This window comes from Phyllobates terribilis, unplaced genomic scaffold, assembly GCF_046119375.1.
Source record: "Phyllobates terribilis strain yellow unplaced genomic scaffold, ASM4611937v1 Scaffold_3__8_contigs__length_932513732, whole genome shotgun sequence".
NCBI classification, from domain to species: Eukaryota; Metazoa; Chordata; class Amphibia; order Anura; family Dendrobatidae; genus Phyllobates; species Phyllobates terribilis.
Genome location: NW_027362763.1, coordinates 846997627 through 847017067, shown reverse-complemented (window position 1 = coordinate 847017067; position 19441 = coordinate 846997627). Strand labels below are relative to the sequence as shown.

Sequence of the window (19441 nt, the reverse complement as noted above, 5' to 3'; positions counted from 1 at the left end):
CCACAAGAACATAAAGGAGCTTTCTATCACCTGTGTGACCTTATATGACGGCCTCCTTCACTACACCTTGCTCAGCCCATCATGTAATCTTTCATACTTATATAGCAGGAGGAAAGTTACTGTGTGTTTAAATGCACCAAGGTCATGTTTTATGAGCAACACATGATGTACAGTATAAACAATAAGTAACATACCCAATAACATTTACATAGTACGTCCAAATCAATCATCTGTTTGCCAAGTACATATCATCATTTCACAATTATGAACTAGAATCCGTGGTCATTTTATTGTTTCATCTGACACATTTTTCTAATGCTTTAAAGGAGTTAAAGGGGTTTTTCCACAAGCAAAGTTCATTTTAAAGTTGATTTTAATTAATACATCTTGGAATAATTTCCACAATTGGATGTGTTTAAAAAAAATGTTCCTGTGTTGAGATAATCTTATAAATGTGCCCCTGCTGTGTACTGTGTAATGGCTGTGTCTGACTGTGCAGGAACATAGTCTGATCATACCACAGCTCCTGGGCAGGGGAGGAAGCAAGATTATACAGATATTACCGCAGGGGATCATAGCTGATTCTTTCTGTGAGGTAAAACATTTCCCTGCATGTTTGTAAAAAATGTTTTACCTCAAATAAAGCATTATTTGTGATCCCAATGCTGTAATATCTGTATAATCTTTTGCTTCCTCACCTGCCCAGAAGCTGTGGTATGATCAGACCATGTTCTGTGCATGGCCATTACACAGGGGAATATTTTTTAAGATTATCTCAGCACAGGAGCATTTTTTTCAAATACATCCAATTATGTAAATTATTATTATTCCAAGATCTTAATAATTAACTTTGTTCGTGGGACAACCCCTTTAAATTAAATGTATAGAATCATATATTGTCATTACCATTCATTAATTTAAAAAATCATCATTATGTCACGACCAGCTGGAAATATGCATACAGGTTTGGTTCATTTTTTAAGTCAGAAATAGATCTCAGGCCTCATTCACACATCAGTATTTTGTATCAGTTTTTGCTCACCAAAATCAGGAGTGGAACTGACAGAGATAAACTATAATTGAAAGATTGACACCTGGTCTGTGTTTTGGAGACACTCCTGGTTTTGGCATACAAATACTGATCAAAAATACTGATGTGTGAATAAAGCCTAACTGGAAGAAGAATTTATATTTCCTTTTCCTATTGGATCATACCTGAAGCCAGAAAATCCAATCTAAAAGGAACCTGTCATAATGACACCATTCATGAATGGAGCAATGTTCAATTTTTGAGGCAGTTTTTGGAGCTAAAGCTAAAAGTGTATTTATAAAGAATGTGAAATATAGAGGATGGACCAATCTTTCTCTTTTCTGCTGGATCGACTTCTGGTTTGGGCTCAAAAAATGCCCCAGGAACTGTACTTTTAAAGGGGTTGTCCACTACTTTAGATTACCCCTCCAATGTATCACCCCGGGGCCCCTAAGACTTATTGTAAATACCTTCCGTTGCAGATACTGCCTGTGAGTGGCGCTATCACTGGCCGCTCACAGGCATCATGTGACCCCCGGCTGTAACCGGCGCTGACATCCGCTGATGTCACGAGAAATGCTGGCAGCAGCCGGGGTCTTTTTCTTCCCGGTTCCAGGCTGTGGGTGTTAGAACCTTGCTCTTAGTTTTTTTTTCCTTTGCTGGTCACATGACCTTGTTGGCCTATTTAAGCCTGCTCCGCCCTTCTGGCTTTGCTGGACTTCATTGTATAACTACTTTCTAGCTAGCCTGTGCTCTGTATCTAACTCTGTTAGTTTGCTTGGTCTACTGACCTCTATGTTCTATATATTTTGTTTGTTCGTCTGTCTGCTACTATTTCTGTTAGGAGGTGTCCCATATTCCTCCCAGTCCTTAGTACTTGTAGGGATTCCCTCCCCACATCTATAGGTCTCCGTACAGACTAGCTTAGGACTTTAGCAGGTCTGATCGCAGGATCAGGTCCCCTGTTACATCGTAGGGATTAAGCTGAGTTCTATCGTAGGGACAGATCTCCTCTCTTTCCTTAGCTCTGGTAGCAGAACATAACAGTAAGTCCAGCCTGCAAATTCTCTAAGGAAAGATTTTTCTGTTCCATCATGGTGTCGGTTCAGGATTTGGTTCATCGCCTGCAGGGACTCTCTCTGGAGGTGGCCGAGCTCCGTCAGCACGTGAGTAACTGTCCTGGAGCACATTTCTTGGAACCTAAGGTATGTTTGCCGGATTTATTTTTTGGTGAACACCGAGAATTTTTTTCATTTAAAAATGCTTGCTTATTGTATTTTCGTTTGAGACCTAAGTCCTCTGGGGATGAATCCCAGCGCGTAGGGTTCATAATGTCACTTTTGCGCAAAGAGCCTCAGGAGTGGGCCTTTTCTTTGCAACCTAGTGATACATGCTTCAGATCAGTGGATAGTTTTTTTTCTGCTTTGGGACTATTATATGATGATCCTGACCGTGTCGCATCAGCTGAGACTGAGTTGAGACGTTTAAAACAAGGATCAGGTAATGTGGAAAAATATTGTACTCATTTCCGTCGTTGGTCTACTCAAACAGGGTGGAACGATTCTGCTCTGAAAAGTCTATTTCTTGCTGGGCTCAGTGAAAGGGTTAAAGACCTGCTAATTGCTTATCCTACACCTGAAGATTTGCAACAGGCTATGCAATTAGCTATACGGGTGGATAGAAGACTGCGTGCAAGGGTTAATGAGAGCAAATCCTCTGCTATGTCAGTTTCTGGTTATGAGAATGTGTGTACTAACAGTGGTGAACCGATGGAGATTGGATCGGTGACACCTCGCTCTCAAGAAAAAGACCGTCGATTTTCTGAAGGCTTGTGTTTCTATTGCGGAAAATCTGGTCATTTGATTAAAGGCTGTGAGCTTCGTATGAAGAAAGAAAAAAAAATGGTCAGTCACGCCCGTATTGCCTGTTTAAATTCCAAGGGTATATTTTTAGCTGCTTCCACGATTGCTCAGAAAAAATTAATGGAATTTCGGGTATTTGTTGATTGCGGGTCTACTCTGAATGTAATTGATGGGGGATTCGTGGAAAGACTCAATTTAAAACCTGAACCTTTATCATCCCCCATTGCTGTGGTTTCTGTGGATGGTTCCTCTTTGAAGAATATTACTCTCAAGGTCTGTGAATTTCCTCTCACTATTAATGGTGTTCACCATGAGAAATTGGATTTGGTAGTTTTGAATAACTTGCCTTCTCCAGTAATATTGGGATTGCCCTGGTTAAAATTTCACAATCCTGTACTGGATTGGTCTACCAGTGAAATTAAATCCTGGAGCCATAAATGTTATGACAAGTGTTGTAACGGGCGTATTGCAGCTTTGGATAGGGGAGAATTGCCTGTTCCTATTCAGGATTTTTGGAGAGTTTTTTCTGAGAAGGAATCGCAGGTTTTGCCTCCCCATAGAGACTATGATTGTTCTATTGAATTTGTCCCTGGAGCGACTCTTCCTAAAAGTCGTTTATTTAACCTTACTATTCCTGAGAGAAAGGCTTTGGAGGAATACATACAGACAAGTTTGGCCGCCGGTCACATTAGGCCCTCTAAGTCTCCTGTGGCGGTTGGATTTTTTTTTGTAAAAAAAAAGGACGGCGGTTTACGTCCTTGTCTGGATTTTCGTGAGATTAACAAAATTACTGTACGCAATCCTTACCCACTGCCATTGATTCCTGATCTGTTTAACCAGTTAATGGGGGCCAAGTGGTTCTCTAAAATTGACCTTAAGGGGGCATACAATCTGTTGCGCATGAAGGAGGGTGACGAATGGAAGACTGCTTTTAACACTCCTGTGGGTCATTTTGAGAATCTGGTTATGCCTTTTGGTCTTACTAATGCTCCTGCATTTTTTCAGAATCTGATTAATGACATCCTTAGACCTTTGATCGGCAAAAATGTGGTTGTGTATTTGGATGACATTTTGATTTATTCGCCGGATCTGGAGTCTCATTGGCGGAGTGTGCGTGAGGTATTACAGTTATTAATGGACAATTCGCTTTTTGCTAAGCTGGAGAAATGTGAGTTCGCTGTACAGAGAATTAGTTTTTTGGGCTACATTATCTCCAGCAAAGGTTTTGAGATGGATCCGGTTAAGGTTCAGGCTGTGCAGGAATGGCCTAGGCCTATTGGTTTGAAATCGATACAGAGGTTTTTGGGTTTCGCCAATTACTACAGAAAATTCATAAAAAATTTTTCTAGTATTGTCAAACCTCTGACTGATCTCACCAGGAAAGGTGCTGATGCTGTTCAGTGGTCTTCTGAGGCCATTGAAGCTTTTGTGTATCTCAAGGAGAGGTTCACCTCTGCTCCCATCCTTATGCAGCCTGATGTTACTAGGCCGTTTTTGGTTGAGGTTGATGCTTCCTCTGTGGGGGTTGGCGCAGTATTGTCTCAGGATAACGGGGATGGATTACATCCCTGTGCCTTTTTTTCAAAAAAATTTTCGGAGACTGAATTGAATTACGATATTGGTAATCGGGAATTATTGGCTATTAAACTCGCATTTGAACACTGGCGCCACTTCTTGGAAGGTGCGGAATTTCCCATTCAGGTTCTTACGGATCATAAAAATCTGATATATCTTGATGCTGCCAAGCGCCTGAATGCCCGTCAGGCTAGGTGGGCACTGTTTTTCTCGCGGTTTAATTTCTCCGTTACTTACATCCCTGGTACTAAGAATGTTAAGGCGGATGCTTTGTCTCGCAGTTTTTCTCCCATAGTCGGTGCTGAGAAAGAGGAGAACATTTTACAAGAAGGTGTTGTGATAGCTGCTTTGGACTCCGTTTTGGAAAATGAGATTCTTAAAGCACAGGAGAATGCCCCTTCTAACACTCCTCATGGGAGGTTGTTTGTGCCTGGGACCTTTAGGAGAGATTTGTTTGTTGAGTGTCACGAATCTCGGTTGGCAGGTCATCCCGGAATCTCTGATACCAAGAGACTGGTGGGTCGCAGTTTTTGGTGGCCTGGATGGCAGAAGGAAGTCATTAAGTGGGTGCGTCAATGTACTATATGTGCTAGATCTAAGTCCTCACATACTCCTGCTGCGGGGTTGCTTTGTCCTTTGGAGGTTCCCAGTGCTCCTTGGACACATTTGGCTATGGACTTTATAACTGACCTTCCCCCCTCTGAGGGTTTTACTGTCATCTGGGTGGTCGTGGACCGTTTTAGCAAGATGTGTCACTTGGTTCCCTTTGTCAAACTGCCCTGCGCTAAAACTCTCGCTAAGGCCTTTGTCAAGGAAATTGTCAGACTTCATGGCGTTCCTACTGACATTGTTTCTGATAGGGGTCCTCAGTTCGTGGCTCGTTTTTGGCGTGCCTTTTGTGACAGGTTGGGAGTTCATTTATCGTTCTCGTCCGGATATCATCCTGAATCTAATGGCCAGACAGAAAGGAAAAACCAGGATGTTGAGCAGTTCTTGCGTTGTTTTGTGACAGACAATCAAGAGGGGTGGTCTGAGTTTCTGCCACTTGCTGAATTTGCTCTGAACAATCATACATCTTCTTCTGCTGGTTGTTCGCCTTTTTTTTGTTGTTCTGGGAGACATCCGTCGTTTGGGTCGTTCTCCAAGTTGGGATCTGCCGTGCCTGAGGAGGAGAATTTTTCCGGTGATTTGGAGAGAGTTTGGACGGATGTGCGTGGTAATCTTCAGGAGGCCAACAGAAAATCTAAGGACTACTTTGATAGGAAACGACAGGAGGTTTTGTTCGCTGTTGGTGACATGGTTTGGTTGTACTCTAGGAATCTGCGGTTGAGGATTCCTTCTAAGAAATTGGGTCCCAAGTTTGTAGGGCCCTTTAAGGTGCTTCAGGTTGTCAACCAATCTGCTGTTAGGTTGGAGGTTCCTACCTCCTGGAGAATGAATCCGGTATTTCATGTCTCTCTGTTGAAAAAAGCTGTTGTATCGGATTGTGACGCCTCTGCCTCTGTTCCTCCGGTGGTGGAGGACGGGGAATATGAAATTTCTCGCATCCTTAACTCTAGACTGTATAGAGGTAGTTTGCAGTATCTTGTGGCCTGGAAAGGTTTCGGACCCGAGGATAACTCTTGGGTGAGGTCGGATGATGTTTCCGCGTCCAGACTTATCAGAGCGTTTCACAGGAGATTTCCTGATAAGCCTGGTCCTAGGGGATCCGGAGGATCCTCTTAGAAGGGGGGGTACTGTTAGAACCTTGCTCTTAGTTTTTTTTTCCTTTGCTGGTCACATGACCTTGTTGGCCTATTTAAGCCTGCTCCGCCCTTCTGGCTTTGCTGGACTTCATTGTATATCTACTTTCTAGCTAGCCTGTGCTCTGTGTCTTGCTCTGTTAGTTTGCTTGGTCTACTGACCTCTATGTTCTATATATTTTGTTTTTTCGTCTGTCTGCTACTATTTCTGTTAGGAGGTGTCCCATATTCCTCCCAGTCCTTAGTACTTGTAGGGATTCCCTCCCCACATCTATAGGTCTCCGTACAGACTAGCTTAGGACTTTAGCAGGTCTGATCGCAGGATCAGGTCCCCTGTTACATCGTAGGGATTAAGCTGAGTTCTATCGTAGGGACAGATCTCCTCTCTTTCCTTAGCTCTGGTAGCAGAACATAACAGTGGGCAGGGTTACCCCACGCGTCATACCCAGCATCCACCGCGCGCTGTGCCTCTCCCCATTCATTGGGAAAGCGCGTGGCGGATGCTCCCGCCTACAACCCAGCAGCCACCGCGGGGACCCCAGCCCTGTGTCACGCCTTACTTGTCATGACGTCAGCGCGGGGTCACGTGATGCCTGTGAGCGGCCAGTGATAGCGCCGCTCACAGGCATTATCTGCAACGGAAGGTATTTACAAAAAGTCTTAGGGGCACCGGGGGGATAGATTGGAGGGGTAATCTAAAGTAGTGTTCAACTTCTTTAACTACATCAGAAGCTAGCCTTAGTCTTAAAAGTTTCTAGCTTTAAAGAGGACCCATCAACGGGGCAGGTTTTTGCTCCCCTGAGTATTATTTACGGTATTTTTCCTTTTTTTTAAGTTTTCCATACAGTTCCAGACATATGGTCCTTTGTATTTAGTGTGTCCATTATACTAATTTTTATGATTTTTATGACGGGGACTCACATTGTAATTATACAGATCAGCCTATACACATACCTCTCACTAAACCAAGCAATACCCTCTTATTTAAAAACGTAAAAGATTTATTTGTTTAATCACTTATAGAACCATTAATTCCGCAACACATTACCAACATCATCACTGTCCCCACAATCTACTGTATATTCCTTGTTAGTATGTCATTGCAGTGTGGAAGAAAACCCACACAAACACGGGGAGAACATACAAACTCCTTGCAGATGTTGTCCTTGGTGGGATTTGAACCAAGGAACTCAATGCTACAAAGCAACACTGCTAGCCACTGACCCACCATGCTGCATGATGGGTGCACTGGATAAAAAGACCCAATTCTCTGAAACCATATAGAGGAATTAAAAAAAACAACAAACAAATGAAAAAAAAAACCTCAGTTGAGCTTTGGAATAAAATAAGACCAAAAACTGACCACTTTTGACAGGTCCTCTATAAAAGGTCTTTGGTTATTTATTTGAAGAATTCCAACACTGCCAATGTCGAGGAAACCCCAATCAAGAAATGTCCAGGAGAGTGTTCCTGGGCAAGGACTCAGGTCGTCTCTCTATAGGATCATGCCGCGAAGACATAGGCAATGTGTACTGCTATAGGGCACTGTATTCTTACCTAGAAGACGTGCATCTGGGGTACAATACATGCATTATGCAATAATGGGAAATATCAACTCATGTACTTTATCTTTAATCTTTTATCCATAAAATCCCCTCTTTGTGCCTCATTATAAAATCAGGGAGCAGTGAAGTCCAGTATGAGCTCAGGAGGCTATGGGTGCATTATTGGGGATCCGTGCAACATAGATCCACAATACTGCAGTGTGCATGGGGCATAAAGGAAATAGGAAGCTCGGGGAAGGAAGGAGGTAAATGTTATCAGAATTTTACAATGCCCACTATCAACTTTGTATGCATGAAAAGCCTCACAGCACTATGAAGAATGTTGGTAGCCTATGAAGGGGTAACAGAGCTAATGTTTGATTATAGGACTTTGGTCAAATATTACCTGATAACATAGAAATGAATGGACAATTATCAATGAACTGGAAATGTGATCGCTGGTTGTTACTGTGAAACAAATATAAATAGAATTCAGGATTCATTTCTTTTTGTTTTCCTGTGGACAAAAAAAAGTCAAGATAATGTTATGAGTCATACGTACAATCAACATTCACAATACACTGTGATAATAAGTGACATTCAGTTACCGGGAGATATAGACAGAGCTATAATAGCCGGACTGTACTTGTGTGTGCGGTATGTACAGCACTTCTGTAATCTTCTGTATGCAGGTCGTCATTAGCCGAGAATAGAAGGTCTGTTCCTAGAAACATTTGCAAGGAGCAGTAGAGGTCCAGTACAGTACAAGGGGTTCATGAGTACAGTAGTAGACAGACCGTCCTTCAGATGACAGGTATGTGTCCCAATAGTTATGTGACATGCAAGAATTGTCTTATGAGGCTTGTCATCGGAGCCACCACAGTATTCATTACTGGCCTGTGTCCTCTCATTATGGCGTCCATTAATAAGAACAATGCTGAATTTATAAATGACCGCAAAGGAAAACTGCTGGCCAGTTACTTATTTGAGAAAAATGGCACACAAGGAAAATCCAAGCAATTGGCGCAAAGAAGGAATCATTCACCGGAATTCACAAAAATAAAAAATTATTAAAAACACAACTTGTTTCGACTGTACCCAGCCTTCCTCAGGTGCACAGGGACCCAGGGTAAAGTCCTTGGAGTAGCCACTGGCTGGTGGTGCCAGCTGGCAAGAAGAATGTTCAATAAATGAGGCGGCAAAGGAATCAGAAAACACAGGAACTCACAAGAGCTAGTATAACTATAAATGGGCAGTGATCTGATTAGCTACTATTAGTATGCTTATGCATTATTCTAATTAAGGGGTTTTCCAACATTTGGACATTGACAGCTAATCCTAAGAACAGGTTATCAATATTAGATTGATGGAAGTCCTACTCCCACAAACCACCTGTCTGTTAATTGAAGGGGCCATTACTCCCCAGTGAGCGCGGAGTCCCCGATATCATTCACCAGGCACAGCGCCATACATAATCTAGTGGTTGTGCCCGGTATTGCAGTACAGAGCTGCAGTATAATGTGGCAAACAAGATCGGGGTGCCAGGTCCCAGGAATTGGGCACTTATTTATTTGATATGACATATTAGAGGTCATCAATATAGAAATCTTGGAAACCCCATTTTCTTAATTTCAGCCTACTATATTGATATTGCATTAATTATACCAATATTACGGCAATATCTGTTTAAGTGTCATTTTTTGCTCTGATCAAGATCCATCTCTACCAACAGCTACACTGACTGCTTGGCAAAGTCTGGCCAGACTTTATAGTACATTAATGGGATAGTCTACTAAAAATGGAGCCGCAGCTCTTTAAGAACTTTTGTTCTAACTTAGTGGGGACTCCCTATTTCTGAGGTCCACATGCTTCAATAGGGTTTATGAACAGAGGTTGTTTTTTTGAGACATCCCCTTTAATAGCCTAATTTCTATATCTCACAAAAAGCTATCCATCAGGCTAGGGTCACTCGAGCGTATATTCTCCCATCCTAGAAAATCAGTCCACTTATGCTAATCACACTCTAATGAAACTCTGATCATAGTGTGCTCTGATTTTCTCGGATGGGAGAAGATAGAAAAAAATGACTCCATCTTCTACATTATATCAGTCCGTAAAAATCGTACTTCACTCAGATGTCATCCGAGTGCAGTCTAATGGTTTCCACAGACTCATTGACTTGCACGGTCGAGTACGATCCGAATATCAGATCAAACTCAGGCATGCAGTGTTTTTTTTTCTCCGGGCCACCTCTGTTCGAGGAAAAAATCTGAGATGTTCACAACTCCATAGAATAACATTGGATGTTTTGTCGTATCGCACTCTGGCCAATAATACAGTTGTCTGCACAAACCCTAAGGCAAATAAATGCAGAAACTTGACAATCGTTATAGGCAGTGGAAAATCTCTTGAAAATTAAAAAAAAAACAACTAAAAAAATCAAAGCCATTACTTTAAAAAGCGTCCTGATTAGTGCAGAAAATGGAGGCAGGCATTGTAGACAAGTACATTGTCATAGCGTTCCTTGTTACTGGTACGTCAGATATACAGCGTGACACATGACAGTTTGGCTCTGCACCGTCTGATTTTCTATACTCAGAGCCTCCGTAGCCATTTCCACCTAGTTGTGGCCATCCTGATATACATATGAAGGTCTAGAGGGGAATGAAAGATCTAACAGCTATGATATTAGGGGGTATTAGAAGAGCAGAGGGGTCGACCTTGTGCACAGTTCTGCTAGATAAGGTCTGGAATTTGATATTCTAAGTTTCAAGGTAAACACAATTTTTGTTGCATTATTTAGAGCTGAATTATATTGTGCTTGTTAATTGCTCATTACTGACTCTGTGCCACAGGTAGAGCTATTATATGGAGCCTTCTTGTCATTAATCTGACTTGTCACTGTAATGTTTGGACAATGTATAAGTTACTTGTAGTCATAGACTTGAAAATACCAGAAGTTCCTATAGCAATAATATGTTATGATAATGAGAAAGGTGCAATTAGTTGCAGGTTTCACACAGTAGTAGTAATATTTTGCCACGAGCTTACCCACCCTGTAATAGGGGCACTTTTACATTCCCAGGTTTTCTGCCTGAAACGAACGTTTATCAATGATATAACAAATCGATTGGCGTTTGGTTATCTCCATTTACATCGGAACTGTGCAAACTGTATGGGGACAAATAATCATTACTACCATTGTTCATCCCTATACATTTCGGTATTGTTGGAATTATTTGCTGCTGACAACTGATAATTTGTGTGTCAGCCTAAAGGCCCTGTCACACTAAGCGATATCGCTAGCGAGATCGCTGCTGTGTCACGGTTTTGGTGACTCACCAGCGACCTCACCAGCGATGTCGCTATGTGTGACACTTTGCAACGATCAGGCCCCTGCTGTGAGGTCGCTGATCGCTGCAAAGTGTCCTGGACCATTTTTTGGCTCGCTGCTACATCGCAGCACAATACAAGTGAAGGAGGTCGGATTGCGACCCCCGAGGGTACGGCAACAGCCACAAGCAAGTCGCAAGAAGTCCAACTTCATCCGATTTTTTACGACTTTGTTGTCGCAGGCCCCTCAGGGTTGCAATGTGACCCCAATCATTTGCATTGCTCTGCGATGTAGCAGTGGCACAGAGCAAACATTGGCCTTAACAGCCGTTGCATGACCAGAGTCGTTGTGTAGCCCTAGCCTAAAAGATGTGGTCAGTCCATCGGTTTGTCAATCAATGGCTACTTTTGTTTACAAGGTCAATAACCATGAATGAGTGTTACTATGAAAGGGTCCTAACTCAGTATAGACCAAGAGAGAAAATATACAATTCCAGATATAAGACAGAACTCAGGTTGATTATATCATATTACTTTAAGGCTGGATGCACACAAGCATATTTCCCGGTCTGTATATAGGCTGCAATGCCCGATCTGGAGGGGGGGTCTCCCGACCTGAATTCACAGCTTTCTATGTGTCTATGAGGCTGTAATTTCGGGTCAAGAGACAGGGGCGGATATATCATTGATGCAACCTGTGCAGCCGCACAGGGGCCCAAATGGCAAGGGGGCCCACTACCACATCCAATGCAGGTATAACTGTGCATTATGATGGTCTATTCGATTGCAAAGGACTCATATACTGTTCTTACTCAGGGGCCCTCTTCTGTCTTTGGCCGCCAGAGTAAAGAGACTTGTGGTCAGTCTGGGTATTGCAGGCCATATGAAGACTGAAATATGCTTGTGTGAACCCAGCCTAAGGCTGGTTTCACACGTCCGTATGTCTTCGGTACCGGAAAAACCGGTACCGCAGATATCCGTGTCCCGTGTGTCCGAGTGTGTCACACATGTGGCAACCGTGTGCCTCATCAGGATCACATGGACTGGCGCCTGGGAATCAGCAGTACAGTTAGCGCTGTTCCCAAGCACCGGGTGCTGAACACTGCCCTCATCATGGTTCCCTGCCAGCGCTGCGATCAGCACCAGCAGGGACAATGATGAGGTTAGTAGTGGCTGCTCCCAGTGTCCAACTGTGTAAAAATAAGAATAAAATGAAAAATACTTATACTCACCTATCCTAAGTGTCCCGCGCTGTAATCCATGCGAAGAGCCGGGGAGAATGAAGCGCTGCAGCGAGAAGCTCCAGACCTCTGCTGAGCTCAGGAGCTGTGTCCTGTCACTCACTGACCGCAGCTCCGGAGCCTCTCACTGCAGCACTACAGTCGTACTTGATCCCTGATGCTCCGTTGATTGCCAGAGACTACAATAGATAATAACAGCATGGTAGTGTGTAGTGCATGGCTATCCTTGTGAGTGTCGGACACTTCATTCAATGCCTTCTGGTAAACAGTGGGGGTCTCAATCTCAATCTGCCTATACAGTACATGGTATAGGTGATAATTGTTGCTTACTCACATACCTGTTTAAAGGGTCATACTCATCTGATAATGTTATGGCGCATCTTGAGCATACATCATCATACATCATTGGTGGGGTTCAACTTCTGGGACCTCGACAATCACAAGATCAAAGGGTTCTTTAGCATTTCTCCTGCACAGCAAAACTTCTGGCCTCCTATTGTCCAGAGAACTGAGTAAAGGGAGTTGTGTTTCGGTGCCAGAAAAATTTGTTGAGGATCACCTAAAGTTCTGTGGTGGTTTCCACAGTCAGACACCCACCGATGAGTAAATCATGGCTTATCTTAACCAAATGGTTTCATTGTATAGAGTAGGAAAACCCTTTTAAATTATTTCATAGTGGCTCCATGGCTAGTGTTGTTACCTAGCAGGCATTCAAGATGTGTGAATACATGTTACTCTGTGAGCCCTACTGGGGAGCTAGACCAGTATTACGGCATAGTCTGCCCACTGATGTAAAATATGTTCTGAACATAGTAAAACGGGTATATAAATGATAGATAGGGTACCGTGATATGTGATGATAGTACGTAGCTACATGAGCTGTAATACCACTTACCACCTGCAGACAAGCATGGCACTGTTTTTGCATCAGAGCTATTCTATTCTTCTAATCCTCAATAACCCCTTAACCTTTACAATTTGTCAGGAGAGTGTGAATATTCTCAATATTTATTCATATGATTCTTGGTTCATTTTGCAGCTTTTCTTATGTGGTTTATGTTACTTGTACTTGTATCCAGTTCAATCTACTAACACTGACCTACAAAGCCATCCATAACCTCTCTCCTCCGTACATCTCTGAACTAATCTCCCGATATATTCCCTCACGTAACCTCTGGTCCTCCCAAGACCTCCTTCTCTCCTCCACACTTATTTGTTCCTCACGCAATCGCCTCCAAGTTTTCTCCCGAATATCCCCCGTCCTATGGAATTCTGTGCCTCAACACATCCGATTATCCACCACACCTGGATCCTTCAGACGGAACCTGAAAACCCATCTCTTCAAACAAGCTTACATCCTGCCATGAACTTGCTTGCTGCCACCCCCAAACAACACCGGAGCTACTGCAACCCCCCCCAACCTACTTTCTCCTTCCCCATTCCTGCAGAATGTAAGCCCACAAAGGGCAGGGTCCTCTTCCCTCTGTACCAGTCTATCATTGTTAGCTTGTTTACTGTAAGTGATATCTGTATTTGGTATGTGACCCCTTCTTATGTACAGCACCATGGAATCAATGGTGCTATATAAATTAATAATAATAGTGATAATAATAATGAGCTTTTTGTACATCTTTGATCAATAGAGGGGCTCAAAGTGGGAGACCCCTTTAATTTTATTCATAGGCCCTAATGTGTTATATGTAACATGGCTGCATAAATTAGGCAATTCCTATACGAGTGCTCAGTATTCTGCACTATTACTGTAAAATGCTATTTCCATTTCAGGGATTCTTAGGACTAAATTAATGTGTCTCTGTTCCTCTACAGGGAGCTTCTTGACACCACATGTCGAATTGCCAACACATTAAAAAAGTATGGGATTAAAAAAGGTGACAAAGTGGCCATCTACATGCCGGTTTCACCTCTGGCTGTGGCTTCCATGTTGGCTTGTGCAAGGATCGGAGCTGTTCATAATGTTGTGTTTGCTGGTTTCAGTGCTGAGTCCTTGGCTGGGCGAATCAATGATGGTAAGTACTACTAGTAAGTATTTTACTACCAAATTATCCCTAAATGCTTTATAAACTACGTAACCCATAGACATTAGGACTTCTTGGTGGGATTTCCTAAAATGTAATGTCTAGTTGATTAACTAGAGCTCATTGGGATTCCAAGGTTTCCCTGTGTCAGTAGCGGGCAAATCCTACCACCAAGTGGGGACCGGAAATAAGAATTGTTGGTATATAATGGTCAATATCTTTCACATTTGATAAATACACCATCTATTAGGGACCTCAAATGAATAATTTATGTATATAATGGTCAATATCATGAATTTTGCCCTATAATGCTCCTAAAACTAAAAGCCACATGTCCAAAAGTAAAGCTGTTCATGTTTATAGTGAATTGCCATATTGCCTTTATTTCCCGATTAGAAAACACTTTGCTGTGCCAAGATAAGCAGAACCAAACAGTGCCATAAGGAATAGTGGCATACAGTGCCTACAGGAACCCTGGTCTACAGTCGCGATTGTAACCACTAGATTAGTGGAACTGGTGAAAACCCACGTGTTCCACCATCCAGTTCTTCTGTCTCTCTGATAACCAGCACCCGATGTGTCTAGCTGCTGCATATCCCCAGGGCTTCATAGAATTCACTTGATTTAAAAAGGGATTGTCTGGCAATTTAAAATACCCCTCAGTTTCCACTCCAACACTACGCGATATTCTGATAGTCTCTACTTCTACTGCCAACACAGAAAAATTTGACCAAGTTGTGCTCGGAAGCAAATGTGAATGAATATGATTTATAGATTTTGTCCTGTGAATACTTCAGAGGAACACTCTCCTGTGTTATCGTCCACGGCTTCTCAACTTCCTGGGCGATTAGTCATGATTCTATTTAGGTCCATGAATGTGTTCCATCATCATATCAGGCGATGCAGAGTAATTCAAGTCAACGGGTCAGTCACAGCTACTGTGCACCTCTTATGCTGACCGGGCTCCATGTATAAATACTCGTGCACAATCACTCCATGCTGTAGCGCTAAACTTTGTAAGGCATACTGTCAGAATGAAAGCATTAACCTGCTCTATCTGTCTATTATCTCTATCTATCTATCTATCTATCTATCTATCTATCTATCTATCTATCTATCTCTCTCTAGCTATATATTATCTATATATTTATATATCTATTATCTATCTCTCTATCTATCTATCTATCTATTATCTATCTATCTATCTACAGGTGCATCTCACAAAATTAGAAAATCATCAAAAAGTTAATTAATTTCAGTTCTTCAATGCAAAAAGTGAAACTCATATATTACGGTATATAGTGTCATTACAAAGAGAGTGATCTATTTCAAGTGTTTATTTCTGTTAATGTTGATGATTATGGCTTACAGCCAATGAAAACACAAAAGTCATTATCTCAATAAATTAGTATACTTTATAACAACAGCTTGAAAAATGTTTTTAAAATGTTGGCCTACTGAAATGTATGCTCAGTAAATGCACTCAATACTTGGTCGAGGCTCCTTTTGCATCAATTTGGCGTGGCATGGAGGCGATCAGCCTGGGGCACTGCTGAGGTGTTATGGAAGCCCAGGTTGCTTTGATAGCAGCCTTCAGCTCTTCTGCATTGTTGGGTCTGGTGTCTCTCATCTTCCTCTTGACAATACCCCATAGATTCTCTATGGGGTTAAGGTCAGGCAAGTTTGCTGGCCAATCAAGCACAGTGATACTGTTGTTTTTAAACCATGTATTGGTACTTTAGAGAGTGTGGACAGGTGCCAAGTCCTGCTGGAGAATGAAATTTCCCTCTCCAAAAACCATTTCGGCAGAGGGAAGCATGAAGTGCTCTAAAATTTCCTGGTAGACTGCTGCACTGACTTTGGTCTTAATAAGACACAGTGGATCTACACTAGCAGATGGCATGGCTCCCCAAACCATCATTGATTGTGGAAACTTCACACTGGACCTCAAGTAGCTTGGATTGTGCCTCTCCACTCTTCCTCCAGACTCTGGGACCTTGATTTCCAAATGAAAATTGGAACTCTGGGACCTTGTGGAGTGTGTCAGTGACTGCCTTCTGGACATCTGTCAAGTCAGCAGTCTTCCCCATGATTGTGGAGCCCACTGATACAGACTGAGGGACCTTTGTAAACACTTAGGAAGCTTTTGCAGGTGATTTTGTTAATTATTCTCATTTATTTAGATAATGACTTTTGTGTTTTCATTGGCTGTAAGCCATAATCATCAACATTAACAGAAATAAACACTTGAAATAGATCACTTTGTTTGTAATGACTCTATATACACTGTGTTCCAAATTATTATGCAAATAATATTTTCTCAGATTTTCCCAAATTACCTATATGAATTGCAGTCATTGTAATTTTCCAGTCAAATAACTATTAGAGTACAATTGAAAGGTTTTTGTACAAACTGCCTATGATAACAGTATATTTTTAAAAAAATAAAAAACTCAAACTGCACTCAAAATGCATGTTCCAAATTATTATGCACAGCAGAGTTTTCAACCTTTTCATTTTAATAATGCTCCCCTGACCTCAACCCCATTGAGAACCTCTGGAGCATCATCAAAAGGAGTGTCTATGGCGGGAGGCAGTTCACATCTAAGCAACAGCTCTGGGAGGGTATTCTGTCCTCATGCAAAACAATTGAAGCAGAAACCATCCAAAACCTGACAAATTCAATGGACGAGAGAGTTCAGAAGCTCCTTTCGAACAAGGGGTCCTATGTGCAAATGTAACATCACCTAGAATAAAGTTTTGAGTTGAAAACTGTTTGATTTCAGTTTGTAATAACCTGCTAATGCTTATAATTTCAAAAATGACCATTTTTTTGTTCTTTATTAAAATGAAAAGGTTGAAAACTCTGCTGTGCATAATAATTGGGAAAATCTGAGAAAATATTATTTGCATAATAATTTGGAACACAGTGTAATATATGAGTTTCACTTTTTGTATTAAAGAACTGAAAAAAATTAAGTTTTTGATGATATTCTAATTTTGTGAGATGCACATGTCACATACCTATTCCATCGAGCTTTATAATTATAATTCTTGAGCTGGCTTAAAGGGAATCTATCAGTAAAATGAACCCTCTTAAGCCGTCTGCATGGGCATGTAAGTTATAGGAAGCCAAATAAATTGATACCTTGTGTAGCGGCAGGAGGCAGAGACGCCGTTCCCCTCACTGTCACGGTCCCAGTCTGGTCCCAGCCCTCCTGCAGCTGCTGTTGCGCGCACCGCACGCAGCTTCCCGGGCACTGTGCTTAGGGCGCGCACGCTCCCTCCCTCTTGAAGGGGCCGCCGCGCCGTCCTAAAGAGCCCCCGGCCAATGGCCGGAGGACCACTCCTATATAAAGTACCTCCTCCAAAATGGAGGTGTCTGTGCAAGGTTGTGGTTTGTGTGCTAACACTCTCCTCAGCCCTCAGGTTCCAGTACCTGACAGCCTGTCTGTTAGCCGTGCCCGCCAGCCTGACTATCAGTCGTGTCCGCCAGCCTATCAGCTGTGCTCGCCTGCCTGTTTATCAGCCGTGCCCACCAGCCTGTCTGTCAGCCGAGCCCGCCTGCCTGTCTGTCAACCGTGCCCGCCTGCCTGTCTACCCGGATCACCTGTCAGGCCACCTGCCGTGTCCGCCTGCCTGTCTACCTGGATCACCTGTCAGGCCACCTGCCGTATCTACCTGCTTGCCTTCCTGGATCACCTGTCTGGATACCTGCCGAGCCCGCCTGCCTGCCTACCCAGACTACCCCTCAAGCTACCTGCCGTGCTCATTCGCTGTACCGGTCAGCTTCAGCCATCTGACCTGTGGGAGGCGCCTGCTCTCTCACTAGGTCGGTCCCAGAGTGGCATCTGGTCCACCTGCCCGGTCCCTCCCTGGTTCACCGAGTCGATTAAGACGCCGTGTGGCCAGGGTCAGTCCGAGTTGGCACTTAGTTACGCCCCTCTGGTCCCTCCTTGCATCGCAGCACAGAGGTTCCACCACCCGGATCCGTAACAGCTTGATATCTGATCTGATGATTGGTTCCTGAGATATCCACATTTTTCAATTATATAAATGACCTGAAACGACCTCTGTTCCACAGTAGGATCTTCTGCTTCTAGACATCTTTTCAGCTAATTTACATATAAGAAAAACGTGGATTTCTCCGGAACCATTCATTGGATTGCAGATATCAAAGTATAATGTTATTCATCTTTATTCATCTTTCTTTGATATACATGCCCATATAGATGACATAGGAGGGTTGATCCTACTGACAGGTGCCCTTTAAGTATCTCCAGTCGTAGTATATGTGAGTGCAATTGGTTATATTGTCCAGAGGACTATCCTGTTGTGTTGGTATGGAAAACATAACAAAAAGTCACCCAGCTAGTATCTAAGGCTTAGATTCTAAGCCAACAGATATATAAGTGCAAAGTAAGGACAAAATGTGTGAAGAAAGGGGAAAGTTTTAAGGCTATGTGCCAACAAAGGTTTTCTAAGGATTTTTTATGAGCAGCTCTTCTTAAAAAAACACACTGAAGAATCGCTTCAAAAACACTTGAAAGACTCTTCCTATTTATTCCTATTGTAAAACGAAATTGTTCATATGTTCAATCTTTTGAAGTTTTGAAAAATGTCTGATAAAAAAAAAAGTGCTCGTCATATCTCTGAAGCGGCTCCTGATGGAATCTGCTCCAAACTATGCACTGTCCAATCAGAAGGCTAAAATCAATTCAAAACCACTTTAGGAAACAGAAAAACTCTTCCTAAAAAAACCCAAGAAGGATTGTTTCCTGAAATGGTTTCCTGTAAAACTCATTTTTTTGAACGCCTCAAAAAATCTCCATAGTTCCTAATCATTAAAAACCACCTTGTACATGCTATTCTTAAAGGGGTTTTGCCGCGAACAAAAGTACATTTTAATTAACAATTCTTGGAATAACAATAAACTCCACAATTGGATGTGTTTAAAAAAAATATTCCTGGGCTAAGATCAAAATCAATCCAAAACTCTGGCCTGATGTCCAGGGAAGTGGTGTTATAGACAGAGGCATAGGGTTTAGGTGGAGAAGAAGATGGAAGAAATACATCAA

At 42.4% G+C, this 19441-nt stretch overlaps 1 protein-coding gene across 1 annotated transcript in view; it reads left to right on the top strand.

Moving 5' to 3' along the window:
• The window catches only part of ACSS1 (acyl-CoA synthetase short chain family member 1), a 151627-nt gene that overhangs the window by 49982 nt on the left and 82204 nt on the right, over positions 1-19441 (top strand). The window contains exon 3 of the mRNA XM_073672513.1: positions 14155-14354. Within this exon, the coding sequence (XP_073528614.1) occupies positions 14155-14354 (200 nt within the window). The remainder of the gene's footprint in view (positions 1-14154; positions 14355-19441) is intronic.